Below are 18,197 nucleotides of genomic sequence, written 5' to 3'. Positions count from 1 at the left end.
GCCGTGTAAAATCCACGGGATCCGTTTTAAGAAATAATATATGGTCAGAGTGCACGGCAACGAGTTCTATGTTCGTTGATCAGTGGAAAGCTTCACCCAAACTGAACTTGTTTCTCAGCAACGAATCGCGTGATGATATCACTTGTGCACGTGCAACCTGAAGTGAAAGTAGCTTTTGACAATAGTTCATCCGCATGGTTCAGACTGGCAGGCACAAAGATGAGCGTGCGCATGCGTGCGCGCTCCGCCAAGTTTGGATTTAGTGATACTTTATATATCTCATTATCTGTCCATTTTATGTGCTTCAGTCACTGTCCATTGATTCGAGGACATTGCATAAAATAAATCACTTAACTCTCTCGTTCTCAGATCGACAAACTAACCGATTCCATTCTGCCGTGTAATTTGTCTGCTACTGTTCAAAATAATTGAAAAAAGAAAAGATTCAAGGCTTTCGATTTTTAGGTTGGTGATCTGCATGTGTGATTGTGTATCTTTACACAAACCCATTATTTGTTTATTAGTCCTGATCAGCCTACCACCGCTTGAAGAACCCAACCAACACAATAACAGGGGAAACTACTCTCAATAAACAGAGGTCGCCCTGTCGGAAACGAAAGAACGCTTACCGCCGCAAGGAAGAGTGTTACGCTCGGAAAAAAAAACAAAAACACAAAAAACCATGCCAAGGAAAAAGGCAAGAACAGTTAAACATTGTGTTTAAAAAAATGCTCTGTGTAATACTTTATTGGTGATGCTTGATTCAAACGACAGAAGATGAATAGCTATTCATTCTTTGTTCAGCAAACGGTGTACGTTGTGAATGTTGCAGAAGTCTTAGTTTCTGTGTACTATTCATGTCTTTTCACAACAAATCGTTCCTTGTTGACAACCTGATGTTTGTATTAATGAGTAACGGATCGCGAATTTCATTCTACTATACACAGCCTTGTCCTACAAAGTGGGATTTTATTTATTTCGGAAAATACACACCCATGAAGTTGAAATTAAATGAAGACAAGAGAGCTGGGTGCCATATCATTCATTCCTTGTTTTGGTTTCAGTTTTGCCTGCTTGTTTGTCCTTAGATCCGGTTTTCTCGGTTGCAAAGTATATAAGAAACAAAGAAAAAGAAGAAAAGAAGATGTAACCCTGCTTAAACCATGAAATCATTAAAATAGTTTCAATTAAGAGTAAATTCAATTTGAAGTTGTCTCAGAGCCTGCCCCTCCCCCCACGCCCATCCCATTCCCAGGGATGAAAATCTGCCCTCTCTTGCTTGGGGAAGGAGTGGTTATTTATCAGTCTGCTTTGTTTTGTTTTTGTTTTTTTGTTTGTTTTGTTTTGTTTTGGGGGGTGGGGGTGGGGTTACATGATTAACACTCACAGACTTAGTTAAATATCAAATTGCCAAAATCTCTCTCTCTCTCTCTCTCTCTCTCTCTCTCTCTCTCTCTCACACACACACACACACACACACATATGAAAATTAACATTTGATTTTGTTTATAAACAAAAACAACAAAAACATTAAAGCACTGTATCATGAATGACAATTCCAAGAGTTTGATTTTAAAACAACGAAAGCCCTCTTCAATAGTAGACACCATTAACAGTTGGGATTATATATTTATTATGAAAGGCTTTCTTTTTTATGTGTTGTAACTTATATGTACACATGTGTGTCACAGTGTTTGTATATTCATCACTTTATTTTTTATTTGAAATTCACTTGAATTTGCTGAACAGTAGATTGAAACCAGTGTAAAACTGGCAGACAACGCTGATTTGGTAATTAATCCTCCTATTTCACATACGTATTTGATGAGAACCTCCAACAATGATACATGTGGAATTATGTTGATTTATATATATATATATATATATATATATATATATATATATATATACATGGGTGTTGTTGTTTTTTCTTTACTAGAACTATTACTGTTTCTGTGATGCTTCAGTGACATTACTCTCATGGTGGTGGTTGTCAATTTTCCATACCTAGCCACAGTCAGGTCTGTTTAGGTGCAATTCTGACTCAGCGGTCAATAGCGAACTGTTAGTGTCAGGTCACTATGACCCCCCCCCCCTCCCCCGACCCCCTCCTCCCACCCACATGATTCTTTGTTACTCCCCCATCCTCCCCAAAAAGAGGCACAGCTCCACTACTTAATTTTGATGGTAGTAATACTAATAGCTTACTTGTTTTGCCAAGCCCTAAGTAAACACCCATACAGTCACATAAGTTACAACAGTAGTCCTCTTGAATCTGATGACAAAGAAGACTTTAGAGGGAAACAGAAACTGATCAGCTTGAGAAAAAGGTGTGAAAGGCCACAAATTTATGACAATTTTTCTGTATATTTATATGATTATTATGATAGTTTTAAAGCAGTTTTCGTTATATGTTTATTGTCTTAATTATGATAGTTAACATAATCAATAGCATATAGATGTGGAGATCCATTCGGTTTTGAGAAAGAGCCATTTTGTGTGTGTGTGGTCATTTTGTGGTAATGGAATTGCCATGGGGGGTGGTTATCTGGATTAGGGAAGACCAGAGATGTGAAGAAAATTTGTTTGCAGAGACGGGGCGTGACTCCATCTGTTGTCAAAGAAAATGGCCACATTGAAGGCACTCAAGACCATAACGAGAAAACTGCTGGAACCCGTATCTCTACAAGACGGTCATCCTCTTTTTCCAGAGGTACCAAATCTGTTCTGTCATTCTGTCTCACTCTCAGTCTCTATCTCTTACTCACTGAGACTGTGCCTCCATGTCCCTGTTTCTTACTTTTTAGTTTTCTTTATTTTCCCTTTTTTCTTACTGTCTGTCTTTTGTATTACAATATTAGCTGGCAAATAAATTCCAACATGATTTAACAAAGCCACCACTGTCAGTAACAAAGGACAGTGGTTGTTTCTTGATTTTTCTTTTCCCAGATTTGTAGCATGCTCCGAGAGGCAGTCATTGTGACTTAGGTGGCAGGTTCTAAGAGAGATTTTTGAAACACAAGTGTACACACACATATACTCACTCATAGTCACGCTCACTCTCACACTCGCACTTGCTCAGCAGTATGTAGTCAATGGGCAAAAATTATGTATGTTTTTTTCTTATCAGCAACAAGACCACAACAACATATTGCACCCCAAAAACGCAAAGAACCTCTTGGATACGACTCAGAGGCTGACAGACTTGCCAGAAGTCCACCTGCCAAGAGAAGGAGGGGTAGAAGATCAGGAAGGAGGACTGTGTCGCCTGTGCAGAATGGTGCCAGCAATCTTGGAAGCTTGGACCTGAAAGCCTGGGCTTTTTCAGAGAGAAGAGCTGTACCCAAGACAGACTATAATGAAACTACTGCCCATTGCCCCCTTCCAGGTTGTGACTCAAAAGGTTAGTGACTTTTACTGCTTTGGTTCAGCTTTTTCATTATCACAGCTTACAAACTTAGATTTGAAGGAAGTTGCTTTATTCGGGATAACAAAAATGTCCCTTGAGATGAACAGGATATATATTCCAGCGCTGTTTTGCGTATATTGTAAACTATATTGTAAGCACCAAGTATCTAAGTTAATGCCTACCCCATATTTTGGATTAAACATTTACCTTGTAAACACCCACTCCCCACTTTTAAAAACAAAGAAGGAACATTGTTATGGGCTAATGATAGATCAGTTTGCTATTTGTGATCATGTAATTTGACAAAGCAGTGCAAGTTTTGACCTGGAAATAAAGAACAGAACATCTGCATGAGGTGCCAGTGTGTCATTGATAAAGCAAGTGAGAGCAAGATGCTGCTTCATGACACATTGTCTTCTTTCAGTTTTCGTTTTATTCTCAGTCCCCTCCCCACCCCTCTCTCTCTCTGTTTGTTTGTTTAGCCATATACGGCATTTACCAACTTACATATCTACGCATGCTGACAGACATTTGAAACACATTATGATTATGACAAAATTTTGGTTTGGTATTTCTGATATATACATTCATTGTAATCGCTATCAACAGACATATGCTTGAAATCTGAAATGTCCAATATGTTGATCGTCAGTAGAAAAAGAAATTCATTTTGTTCTTACTTGTCCGGGATTAAGTGATATTTGAGATCAGTTTATACCATACAAGTACACTTAGTACAGTAAAGACCCATGTTTATTTAGACTGATTGTATTGTTGTCATCAACAAATGAAAGTACTATAAAGCAGTTGGCTATTTATCTCTATAAGTATAAAGCATTTAAAAGACTATGTTCATATGTAACATAGTAATCTGAAACGTTTTTGTTATGTTCATGTACACCTCCTTCTGAGGGGTCATGGCCTTATGAAAAAACCATCTCAATCTCAGTCTCAATCTCAATCTCTCTCTCTCTCTGTCTCACACACACAAATGAGCATGCACACAAGCATGTGTTTGTAAGAGAGAAAGCAAGGAGGTGGGGGGAAAGGACAGAAAGAAAGAGTGATGAATAGATGAAGAAGACAAAGGCAGAGAGAGGAGACTTTTGAACAGACACTCATTGGGTCATTCATTACGCATTTGAACAATTTCTTGTTGATATCACCATTTGAGGAGAAACTTCTTATGCATATATAAGTGACACTCCACCAGTACTTTCAGGTAAAATAAGTAAGGGAATGGGCTCCTGCAAAGGGTACAGTACCCAGTAAAACGCCTTCCCCTAATTTTAGGGTGAAATTTTTGCTAAGTGGGGGTGGGCACTGCCAAGGTAGTTAACAGAACATATGTTTTTTGTTTTGCTTTGGTATGTTTGCCCCCTTTTTTTTTTATTGATTAGATGAAATGTCAGGATATAGGCTGCATTGATGTTGAATAGTGATCTTTTGTGGGCAATCTTGTCATCAAAATAGTACACAGAAGTTGTGTGTTTAGCATGCACGATTTGTTCAGAAAGAACCAGTGGCAATAACAGAATTGCCTCTATGGCAGAATTCTGTGATCTAAAAAAAATGTGTTTCATGAGATAGATTTAGTTGTGAGAGGAAAATCATGTCACTTAAGTCTTGGAAAGTGCGTAAATGGTTATGTATTGATTTTATTTTTTCATGCGAAGGTCCTGATCACAGCAAATGCCTGTTGATCTCCACAGTGTTGAGTTGAAAAGTAGTTGTTTTCATGCAAAGGTCCTGATCGCAACAAATGCCTGTTGATCTCCACAGTGTTGAGTTGAAAATAGTTGTTTTCATGCGAAGGTCCTGATAGCAACAAATGCCTGTTGATCTCCACAGTGTTGAGTTGAAAATAGTTGTTTTCAAGTCAGTGAATGCATTTGTAGTATTGATTTTGTTATTTGTCATGGTGTTCTGATATCATTGACATTACTCATTATTACTGTGTACAGGTCATTTGAGTGGGCGCCATGGGTCTCATCGGTCACTCAAAACTTGTCCCCTCTTTCACAACACAACAGCAGAGGCTTGCAAGGTAAGGAGTGACTTGTGGCACTACTTCTCAATGTACTTTTTATTTTATTTATTTATTTTTTTTATGTTTTCTATATTTATGATACATCTGTCAACGGATGTGAAATGAACTAAGGGCAATCTGTGTTTGCAGTCTGAAAAAAGAATATACAATCTCGGTTTAAATCGTTGAATAGCAAGTTTTTGCTTGTCTTAAATTCACTTGTATTTTTTCTTTAGTACTGTTAGGGAGTTATTAGCAGAGTCAGATGATTTGTGTTATTCTTTATGAAAAAAAAGAGCTTAATTTTGCTGCTCTGGTTCCACAATGGTTACATGATTCTAAGATATTTGAGAGAGAGGGATTTTATCCTTAAATTGTTATAAAGCATTGCATTGTGCTTGTTTCCTTTGTGGTAGAAAAGATTTTGTGAAATGTCAGTTGGATATCTTCTTCTTTCTTCTCCCTTGACTCTGTGAAGAGTCACTGAGGCACAGCACAGAACTGTTCACCAGATTGCTCCAGGTCTGTCGGTCGTGTATCATAGCCTGGGTTGTTTATAGTTACATATACTTAAATGATATATGTGTTAGGTGCTTACATTTACTGCCTTTCATACATTGGGAGGTATTTGTAAGAGTCAAGACAGTTGCTCTGCTTATTTTGATATATTCTTTGTGTTTTCCAGACACGTCATGACACCCGCATTAAGACTTTCCTCCAGAAGAAAAGAACAAACATTAAGCTCCCCAACAGGAAGAGAGGCTTTGGACACCAGGTATGTACATTGCCAGAAGAACCATAAAGGAAAAAAACTTACACAAGAAGAATTTCAAAAAATTTTTAAATGTAAAAGGTATTGGATTTGGGTTACATATTTTTATCTGTGAGAGTCCTGAATAGAAGTGATTCAAGAAATGATAGAGTGCAGGAAGCCATTTCATTTTCTCATAATTCCAAATACGTTGGATATGTGCACACATACACATGCACGCGCGCGCACACACACACACACACACACTTTCTCTCTCTCTCTCTCTCTCTCTCTCTCTCTCTCTCTCTCTCTCTCTCTCTCTCTCTCTCTCTCTCTCACACACACACACACACACACACATACAGCAACACACACATACATACACAACACACACACACACTCTCTCTCTCTCTCTCTCACTCACTCACTCATTGACTCATTCCCTCACACACGTCTGCATTTTCCCTTGGATGCAGAATGTCAGGAAGAGAAGTTCCATTGTACATCAGAGGAGGAGGCTGAAAAGTAAAGGCAATGAGGAGGAGGAGCCCCGCCCAGTCAAGAGTCAGCCTGTCAACAACATGGCCACAGAACTGGACAAAGAGCTCTTCAAGAAAGCTCAAGCACGTGCCAGTGAACTGCTGGTCAGTTCTTTTGGTTTTCGTTTTTCCTGCCGCCTGGCACTGTTCTGATGTGGGTGGGCTTTTTTTTGTGTATGGAGTGATATTATTGGTCTCTGCTTTATTTATATTATTCTTATCCTGACATTTGACTGTTCTGATGTTTTGATTTAACCTGTTGACATGCGGAACTGTTTGTAATTTTTGTCCAAGAATACCAATCTCTAAAAAAAAATTTTTAAATTGAAATAATGCTCAAAACTTTGTAAAACTAAAAGAGTATGTTTTCTTCAAAGAAAAATATTTATCTGTCATATGTTCGTTGTGGACAGGATGAGAAATCTAGGTGAGAAGATTAGGATATTTAAAAAAAAAACAACCACCATAGAATACCATAGAATACTTTGGAAAAAAGAAAATTCACATCTGTGTATTTCAAGAGTGGAAATGGTGCTAGAATGTTTGCAAATGTATCATACACAACTATTAAGTGCAATTATGTTAATTATGTTGTTTTTCTTCACTTTCATATTGTTCAAAACATGAACAGTTTACATGAACACTCATGCACACACACACACACACACACACACACACACACACACACACACACAAAATATTGCAACACCAAAGCTCACTGAAAACAATATTTCAGCTAGAAGCTTTCATCTGGAGGGTTTCACAGAAAATGAAAACCCCAAAATGAAGGCAAGATGAATCGTGTTTTTTCTACACCCATTTCCAATATGACCCCACCTTCTACCTGTTTATGTACTTTTTAGCATGCAAAACTTGCTGAGAAACCGCTTCAAACATGCAACAAGGCAGATGCCACTTGCAAGAAAGCGAATATATTTGCATAACCGGCTGGACTGTTGAGAATGCAGCTACCCCTTGGAAGTGAAAGGCTGAACTGATACTTAAAATCTAAATTATAGAAAGAGAGAGTGAGAGATAGATTTCATTATACTGAACGATATTAGCTTTCCTTTTAGGTAAATGTTCAGTAATGGACTGTAGTGAATTCTTGTTGGTGTTGCATTCAGTTCTTCTGATTTCATCTGAATTTGAGCTGAATTGAGCAAGTGTAAATTCAGTTTATTGTCAGAATGTCATTCTTGGGAGGCAAAAATTGAAAACATTCCTCGGTTCGATACAACTCTTTATTTTGAATGAGGGTCATGGTCACTAACATATGATAAATATTTGTTGTTTATTTACTCATATCACATAACTGTGGCAAGTTAGCTTCTTTTTTTTTCTTTTTTTTTTAAAACCATTTAAAACAATAATTTCTTTCCCCCTTTATAAAACCAGGAAGAACAGATGGTGGAGCAGACTCAGAAGTCAGACCTGCAAGAGTATCGCATCAAGAAGATTGAGATTGGTCGCTATGAGATCATCACCTGGTATTCAGCTCCGTACCCTGAAGAGTACGCTCGACTGCCCAAAATCTATCTGTGTGAATTTTGCCTCAAGTACATGAAGACCACCACCATTCTGAAGAGACACATGGTGAGACTAAGGACTGTCAACTGAGTAGTGTGTGTTTATTCCTGCCTCTGTGTATATGTGTGTGTGCATTTGTGTGTGTGCACTTTTTGTATGCTTTTTTGATTCACCAGCTATTTTGGAGAGATTTTTGTTGGTATTATAAATTTATTATTGGGCTTGTTCTCTCACACATTGTGTAGGTGATTTTTCCTAAGTTGAGGTTTTATCACATATATGTATGTACATACGTGGCTCATGTTTGACATTCACATTTGAAGTAAAGTCTTGTCTGCTTTTCATTATCAACTAGACTTTTTTTTCCCTTTAAATAGAACATGAACAGAGCTAGTAGAAGTTTCTGGAGTTTGTCATTTTGACACCTGAAATGACAAAGTTAATTCTGACACAATAAGATACTCTGTTGGAATGCCAAATTTTATTCAAACAAATTAAGACAGGATGCATTTGCTTGTGGACATTCTCTTAAAAGAATTGTTTGTATGATTGTACAGGCAAAATGTGCTTGGAGACATCCACCAGGTGATGAGATTTACCGTAAAGACAAAATCTCCGTTTTTGAAGTGGATGGCAAAAAGAACAAGGTAAGTGAGATGTGTGGAAGAAATTGTGTGCTTATTCTTTATATATGATAATGTATCTTTTCTTTTGTACTATTACATATCTAACTCACACACAGTCTGTCTCCATTTTGATAATGGCAGTATCTTTGCTTTGGACATGGTTATGTATATGTACTTATATCATGGATATTCATTTGTGGTAACAGTCCTCCAGTGTCATTGTTTTTTTCATTCTTTCCTGTGTGTTCATGTGTATGTGCATGCAGGCAATACATACGCCCGTATTAAAAGTGCATGCAGTACAGATATGAAAAACATATGCATTGGCATTTAAGAATTTTAATGGATACAGTCTGAGTGCAGACTGGAGTCTTTTTTTGCACGTACCCAATGCAAACATGTAAGAATAAAAACTTGTAGTCTGTGTTGGATGGTCACACTTTATTAAAGTGAAAGGTAAAAAACTGGTATGGAACTTGGAAGATAAATCCATGCATGTAAGGCATATATATCAGAAAAACATCTGAAGCTGATGGAAAATCTTCATACGTCCAACATAATGTGGTAAACTAGTTTGCTTCAGATAGTGTGCACACACAATGTCTTTTTACTGTTGTATTTTGAGAAATGTTCTCAGCTTTGCAGTCTTTTTTTTTTTTTTTTTTAATAGATACAATGACATGTTTTGATTTAATTTTTTCTTTCAACCTGTCTCTTTCCAGGTGTACTGCCAAAATCTGTGCCTGCTTGCCAAGCTGTTCCTAGACCACAAAACACTCTATTTTGACGTGGAGCCTTTCCTCTTCTATGTGATGACAGACAATGACCAGTCAGGCTGTCACATTGTGGGCTATTTCTCAAAGGCAGGTTATTTTGTGTCAGTGAAATGCGTTTTAGTTTTCAGCAAGTTTTTGACCAGTTGCTTGATACTTTCAGTCACAAAAAGGACAAGTACAAATTTCATTGATGAACCCATTTGTAATGGCCCTTGAGAACAGAGCATAAAGGGCATTTGCCTGCTTGTGGGTGTCCATGCGTAGATGTGTATTATTCTGCTGATCAACATGATTGGGATGGTACCTGCTTATTTTGTGTCAGGGGGTGTTGGGGGGAGTGGAAAGTGGATGTCTATAAACATTGTAGTGCGAATAAACATAAAATTGAAGCATTTCCTTTTCCCATTATCATGAAAAATATTGTTTGCAATTAAGAGTGCACCTGGTTGCTGTTATGCTAGAAGCTGTGTAGAAAATATGACTTAATTTTTTTTAAAATTATTATTCTTTTAGTCATATACCCATTAATATATACACACAGATGCAAACACATGTTGATATGTGCTTGGTTTTTCTACATCTTCTCAAAAGAGAAGAGGAGAGTAAAATTGTTTGAAATATATGTGTGGATGTGTGTGCACTTTTTAACCTGCTGTCAAAACTGTTTTGGATTTTTTCCTTTCAGGTGTTATTGCAAGGATGGTAAATGTTTTTCAAGTTTTTTTAATTATTGCAGGAGATACAATAACTTTGTTTTCAGATTCAAATGAAGTACTGTTTATCATGAACACTTTTTTTTCCTCCAGGAAAAGAACTCGTTCCTGAATTACAATGTGTCTTGTCTGCTGACCTTACCACAATACATGCGAAAGGGATTTGGAAAGATGCTGATAGATTTCAGTGAGTGCATTATTCTTCATGCCACTACTTTTCCTGTCTCAGAAGTATCGCTTTTTAACAACTGATTCAGTGGAAAAATATAATTATCAACTTATTTCATTGCTAAAGCGCCTTTAAAATGCTTACTCCACAAGAAGGTTTTTGAGGATGTCTGGAATGTTGACTTCAGTTTCAAACTTTGAAAATTGTTGAATAGTTAATTTAATTACACATACTTAACCGTGACCCAACTAGTGCAGACTCCGGCAGGGGTCTGAATAGTTAATTTCTTGTTCTCCTTGGCCAAGATCAGCCATCTAACATAATTTTGTGACCAGGTCTGTCATACTTTATACCTTGTATAACTTGTTCAGCAAACCTTATGTTATGCTGCACTTTAACATTATATATTTTTTTTTTTTTTAACTTAATTTTCAGGTTATCTGTTGAGCAAGAGGGAATCCAAAGTGGGATCGCCTGAGCGTCCTTTGTCAGACTTGGGCTTACTGTCGTATCGTAGCTATTGGAAGGATGTGGTTCTGGGCTATCTGCACAAGTACAAAGATTCTGAGATCTGCATCAAAGGTAGGTTGCACCTCTGTGTGTGTGTGTGTGTGTGTGTGTGTATCTGTGTGTGTGTGTGTCTGTGTGAATGTGTGTGTGTCTGTGTGTCTATGTGTGTGCTATTGCACATGGCTGTGTGTGCATGAGGGCTGTAGCAGTAAATGACCTATTTGCTTACAACTTTTAGGACAAGTTGTTCAGGTCTTGGTTTCGTGAAGATAGCATTGTTTGAAGAGGTTGATGAGGGTTGTATATGTGTGTGTCTCATATCTGTACAGTTGTGAACAAATTAAGGTTAAAAGTTTAAGAATGACATGCTTATCCACTCTACTACTGTGGTATATATTTATAAGTGTGTGTGCTCAAATGCATGCATGTGGCTGTTTCCATTTGAGCCTTGATGTTCAAGCATACTTATACGTAACATTATTTGGAACAGGACCAGAAAAAAAAAGAGGATTGGCAGAGGAATGGAAGGTTGGAGTTGTTATATGAGGTTGTGTGTGTGTATGGTATAAAATAAGTTCAGCTTGTTAGCCTGAAAGTGGGGATCTTGATAGCTTTCTTACATGAGCTTGCTTATAAAGGTTCATTGCAACACAGGAGATGTCTGTATTTCTCTATGCGTATGTGTATTTGTGCTCATGTGTATGCGTGTGTGTGCGCATGTGCGTGTGTGTGTGTGTGTGTGTGCGATCAGATATGAGTCAGGAAACAGCCATCAATGCTGTGGACCTGGTGGGCACATTGCAAGAACTGGGCATGCTCAAGTACTGGAAAGGAAAACACCTTGTGCTCAAGAGACAGGTAGGTCTTTAGAGTCGTTTCTTTATTTTTTTTAACTCTAGCATCTGAATTAGCCACTGACATTTTTTGAGCATCTGCTCATAATTCTGCAGGAACAGACTGCCTTTTTTTTGCTATGGATTAATGAATTAACTTTTGATGTATCCCTCCCTGCAAAAGTACAATAATTCCATGTTGAAAGAAAAAAAAGAAATCCCCTACCACAGCATAGGATTGAGGACAACACTTTAAATGAATCAGTTTGATTGCATGATGGGTATGTCATTCAAAAAGACAAGCAAAAAGACAAGCAAGCTGGGGAGAGTGAGTGGGGAAAAGCATGCACAAAACAGAACTTCACACATGATTGTCATGAGTTGTGACACAGGGCATTTCCAGTCCGGAATTGTTCTTGGGAGGAATCCTGCCTGTCTGTATTGTGTCCTGCAGTAGATCTGGGACAGCTGTTCTGGGTCGATGTCCTGTTGTTGGTATGGATCCCAAACTGATGATGAAAATTTGAATACTGGATGGACAAGTGACTTGTATGCCAATTCCCTGATGGTCTTGGAGCTGACTTTAAAATTCCTCCTCAATAAACCTAAGGTTATGTTGGCCTTGGAACAGATGTTCTCAGTATTTTTCTTGGAGCCAAGTTCTTTGCTGACTGTCACTCCAAGGTATTTGATGGAGTCCACTATTTCCAGAATGTGGCCATGTTTTCCTGTTTTATTTTTTTCGGCAGGGTTCAGTATTTTACAGGATGGAACAGCATGTTGCAGCTCTCTCACTCTGTGTGTGTGGAGGTCTTGCTGTAACTGTACATGGTCCTGGGGTGCTGCTACAACTTTGTACACTGCTGATTCATCTGCAAACAGGTGTGCATTTGATGCCAGTTTCTCAGGCAGATCATTAGTATAAATCAGAAACAGGTATGGACCAAGGACTGAACCCTGTGGTACCCCTGAGAGGATATCAAACCCGTTGATGATCACCGCCTGTCTTCTATTGCTGAAAAAGATTCATTGGTTATGCTTTCATTCATTTGCAGATAAACTTACCAGATGCAAAGAATGCATTCAAAAAGAGAAAACTGTCCACAGCACAAAGTTGATGCTCTCTTTGGATGTTGATGTCTGTGTCTGTCCTGAATGTTTTCAGGATCTGATAGAGGACTACCTGGAGAAGGAGGCACGAAAATCCTCTGATGGCCTCAGCAAAGTCATCGATCCAACCAGCCTGAAGTGGACGCCGCCAGCACAGAGAAGCCCAGCGTCTTGATGAGCGAGTGCTCAGTATATTGTGAACCTTGACTATTGGAGAACTTCATGGGCCTAGAGATCAGTTGCCAGTCCTGATTTGGGGTGCACATATACTTCTTTATGAGTCAGCAAGCCAGCACAGAGAGCGATTAGATATGACTGCCCCTTGCCTTCAGCACGATTCATCTGATCAGAACAAAAGTTAAGATTGAACTGGTCCCCCATATTCCTCTTTACTGAAGCAAAAGGATGTGTTGAAACCATTGTTCGGTTCCTCTGAGAAGAGAGAGAGAGAGGTGTGGAAGGTTATTTTAAGAGGCAGGTGATGGAATGTGTGCCTTCCTCTTTGTGTCTGTGCGAGTGTATCCAATGTAAAAAGAATTTTGTTGACACTTTTTTCATTTCATTCATTTTGTAAGAGGAAATTGAGCTAGCTACAGGTGTAATTTGATCTGTTTTAATGAATTAGAATGAAATTATTCTCAGCTGCTATATTGTCACTAGTTCATCATGGAGTCAGCAAATATCCTTTGTCCGCACACAGCACTAATTGTGACCTCAGAAGAAACCAAAGAAATAACAAGCATGAAAAAATAGTGAAAATGCCATTGCCAGCTCCAGATCCTCTATCTCCATGTTATAGACGTAGATGGCTACAATAGCTGAATGGTTAAACCGTTAGAGTTTTCAGTCTGTGAGACATGGGTTTGATCAAGGTATCTGTGACAGTGTGAGGTTAGGGGTGGAGATTATTCCAATCTCCCAGGTCAACGCAGGTGCTGACCTGCCAGTGCCTGAATCCCCTGCCTGTATGATACAGATGCAAAAGATCAAATTTGCATATTAGAGATCACATGATCCATGTCAGTGTTTGGTGGGTGATTAACATACCCAGCATGTACACTCCCCAAAACATAGTTTGGCTGCCTAAAGGTCAATAAGAAATGGTTATACACGTAAAAGCCAAATTGTTGATACAATTGAATGTGGGAGTTGTTTCCCACAAACACAAGATGAAAGGAGGTACGAGATACATTTTCTCTGACACAGCAACGCTGCAGATTTATGTTTGAATGATCTTTGTTTGGGTGTTACTGGTTTTCAACTTGTTTTGGATTGCTTGTTGATTATTTGGTTGCTTTGTTTTGATTGTCTCTTAATTGATTAGTTGATATATTAGGCTTATTACTATTTTTCGTAGGGTTGTATCCACCACAGACTGGAAGTTGTTTAGATTCACAGGGATCTCCATTCTGGTGGATAGTCAAAAAGTATGCGATTCTGGTAAATATTTACAGTGAATAAACTTCTCTTACTTATTTACAATTGACCAGAATACACAGCAGGTTTTCATTTCCAACATTAAGGTATTGCTACTGTACAGTGCTGAGACATGGAAGTTGACAAAGACTGCCACCAACAAAGGGAGATGTTCATCAACAGCTGCCTGAGAGAAATATCCTCCAGGTCCACAGGCCGGACAAGATCAGCAACATCGACCTGTTGTGGAAGAAGAACAAAGACCAGTTAAAAGCAAATTTGGCTGAAAATGGGTTAGGCACATGGTGTGAAAATCAGTACAAAGCATCATCAGACAGGCCCTGACATGAGCCTTCAAGGGCAGAGGCAGAAACACCTGGTGAAGAGACCTCCAGGCAGACACCATGAAAACAGGCCTTACTTGGAACCAGATAGAGACAAAGTCACAGGACAATGGACTATGGAGGTCTCTTGTCAAACACCTATACCCGATCTTGTCAGTGGGTGAAAAGCCTAAGTAAAAAGTATGCAGCATTTATTTTTAGTCTCAGTGATGTTTGTTTATCCATGAGATGTCACTTTCATCTTTCTGCTGCTGTTCTGTTTATGAAACTCTTTTCTCATACCAGAGTGTCCATGATTGCATAGTTGGAGTATTCTACAGTGAAATTTTTTTTTTCAATCACTCAGTGCCAAAACTCAATTTGTGAACAATGACAGATCTTCTGAGATAATCTTTTTATCTTACATATGATTAGAAATTAACAGGGTTTCAAAACATTCTTTTTTATCTTTAAATAAGAGCAGGCTTATCTGGGTAGGTAGGTAGAAAGTTCAAGGTTGCTTTGCAGGAATTTCCGGTGGCATTAAGAAAATAAACCCACCAGCTTTGCTGTTTCGGCTTTCATCTGTTTTCAGTACCTTACAGTTTCATGTCCAGAACGACTTCAAAAAGTTAAAAAGAATAATCAGCACCCAGAGAAAACACATCTGTGCTTTGATTTACCTGATTTTTTAATCCTAAACTTTTAACAGTCAAATTTCAGTTTCTCAAAGATTTTGTTTTGCCATTTCCAGCAACAATAGATGATGATTGAAGGTGAACACAATCAGATGCAAAAGTTAAAATAGGAAGTCAGCAACTATAGATTTATAGATGAGCAACCTTTCCTGTCTGTGTTTCAGTCACACAGTGCATTTACTGGAAGAAATGTTTTTTGAGTCACTTGCACAGGAGCTGTGAAGGTTAAATGTTTTTATTATTTTTTGTTCAGGTCATGTATATTGGACAAGTTTGTGAATATTCAAATTCTCCTTTCATCCATTTCCTGTTTTAATTGTGGAATTCATCACTTCCAAGTATTTGATTTTAAACAATTTTAGAATATTTGTAGATGGAAAAAAAAAAAGACCAGTAAAGTGCTGAGCCTGACCTAAATATTAAAAAAAATTATGGATGGTTTGTTATTTGATGTACCATGTTGTTGAATCATGTTTACTTTCATGACGGGTGAGTGCATATTTACATTTTTTTTTATGTACATGCTTTTGTTTATTTGCTTTATTTATTATGAACTTGATATATCTTACAAAATTAAAGTGTGTCCTGCTCATTGGACCTCAACTACTAGGTGATGCATTTTTGGATTTGGAACGCAAGTAATCCCCAGAAAGGTTTGTTGAATCAAATCATTGTCATTTTGTCAGTTATTGGTTGACCTTTTTCTTTCAGTTGATTATTTATTATCTAAACAATTAAAGGCAGCATCGGAGAGCAAGTGGAAAATAGTGGAATTCATGTGTTTTACCAGGTATATGAGGATATGTATGTTTGATGACTGGTTTCAGCATAAGACCAATTTCTAATGACATGAAGAACTCTGGAAATAATAAGTGACCCATTCCATCTCCAGCTTATTGAAAGAAACTCAGCTTCACCCTTTTGTAATAGTTGGAAAGGTACATGGTCGATTTTTTTATAATTGTCTCAGATATGTGGGGAAGGATGACATGCTTAATTAACCATCAGAGGATTTGACGTTGATCAATCCTTGTAAAAGTCAGGTAATTCAATTGAATGTGTTTTTGATGGTCAAGTGTGTTTGTCCATCTGACTGGCAAGTTCACACTTGAAATGCACAATTGTTCAAGATTTTTGTTTATTTACATATTTTTTTTACACCACAGTCATTTACATAGTGGCCACCTGATGAAAATATTGAAAAAAATGAATAAGTGCCATTCTGGCAAATAATATGCACATAAACATGATCTAGCTTCCAAACATGTTCTTTGCCATCACTGGTTCAACTCCCTTCCCTCTTCAAAGTGATTGTCAAATAATTATGCAGAACACATTTACTGTTTCTTGATTATGTAGCAATGGCACTTGGGGCTTTCCTGGACAGTGGTATTTGGATTTTCCCCCTTTTTTAAATGTGAATGAGAATAACTGGTGTGAAACAGCAAAATTCACAAGTATTATATGTAGTTGTCTTACTTGTTAGGAAATTTTAAGGCTTTGTTCTATCTCAGAAAATGAATAATGGTCTGATAGGTTATTCCACCAGAGCAACACAAATGGCTATCATTTGTGTGTCAGATGGGGTCACTGATCATATTTTGGACTCTGGTAGCCTGGATGTGTTGAAAGAGTCAAGTATTTTCAAAATAGATGACTATGTTTGTGTGTATTACTTTGTAGATACAGCAGTGTGAAATTAAGGCTGCTTCTACCACAACACACAGTGCAGCAACAGCCTTGTTTTTCATCTTTTGTTACTGTATGAATACTTGTTTCCCAATCAAAAGTATTTTCTACAGAATTCTGCCAGGGACAATGCTGGTTGCTGTGGGATCTTTAACTTGCACAAAATACATGCTGCATAGAGGACCTTAGTTTATTAACGTTCAGAAAATTAGCACTCTGTTCACTGATCAAGTGGAGGGGAGCATAAAAACACAGGTCTTAAAGTGAATCAGACTTTGGGTCCTTGCTTCCTGTCAACGACTCCATCCACTTGGCCACCATTCAAGTGAATGTGTGTGTGTATATTTGTGTGTGTATGCACTTGCATGCAAAAAAAAACAACAACAAAGAAACAAACAAAAAACCCTGTAAATGTGTGTTTCAGATGGTTTAGGTATGTTTTGGGTGTAAATAATACATGTGTTTTTGTATAATAAATGTGCATATATACAAAAATTGTTTTGCTTCCTTTGCAGCATCTGACGCATGAAAAGAGTATACAAGTTGGCTTATTTCTCTGTGTGACAGTTTATTAACATGGGTTTACTGGACTAAAACTTTGAATAATTTGCTTCAATTTTGGATATTTTACGTGTTCTCATTAAAAAGCTATGATTTATGTATTCCCCACCACTCCTTTAATTTAACCTGTATTTCTCACCCCATGAGAGCACCATGGCAAATCAGGCGTTGGATTTCAGTTCCACTGTTCACCAGTGATCAGGTGTCAGTTGTATTGCTTGGTTCTAACGTTTTGACAGTTACATGTGACTAAATGCCTACGGAGTCCAAACTACACCACTGGTCAGTTCTATACAACACACGATTAGTAGCGGATTATACCATACTAGGCTCTTCCGTCTAAGCAATGCAACTGGCTCCAGGTTTCCAGGTCCCCTTTCAGTATGATGATGTGTCCTTGGGGAAAGGTACTTCACACGAGGGCACAAGTGTGAGTGGGTACCTGACTTCAGTTGGGGGAAGTTAAAACAGTGAAAAGAGATGATTGGGCCCCACCTTTCCATGTCAAACCCTCG

The 18,197-nt window shown here is 38.0% G+C and overlaps 1 protein-coding gene across 1 annotated transcript; it reads left to right on the top strand.

The window, feature by feature from the left end:
• Positions 1-604: 604 nt before the first annotated feature.
• Positions 605-17,616, top strand: LOC143302096 (histone acetyltransferase KAT7-like). The gene is made up of 13 exons (XM_076616617.1): positions 605-697; positions 2,593-2,713; positions 3,131-3,403; positions 5,374-5,456; positions 6,124-6,213; positions 6,666-6,833; positions 8,127-8,324; positions 8,816-8,905; positions 9,607-9,747; positions 10,467-10,560; positions 10,978-11,124; positions 11,804-11,910; positions 13,051-17,616. Exons 1-13 carry the CDS (start codon positions 683-685, stop codon positions 13,168-13,170), a joined length of 1,647 nt encoding a protein of 548 aa, XP_076472732.1. The 5' UTR covers positions 605-682; the 3' UTR covers positions 13,171-17,616.
• The last annotated feature ends 581 nt before the right edge of the window (positions 17,617-18,197 follow it).

This window comes from Babylonia areolata, chromosome 2 (assembly GCF_041734735.1).
Source record: "Babylonia areolata isolate BAREFJ2019XMU chromosome 2, ASM4173473v1, whole genome shotgun sequence".
NCBI lineage: Eukaryota > Metazoa > Mollusca > Gastropoda > Neogastropoda > Buccinidae > Babylonia > Babylonia areolata.
This window is presented reverse-complemented; position numbering and strand designations above follow the sequence as displayed.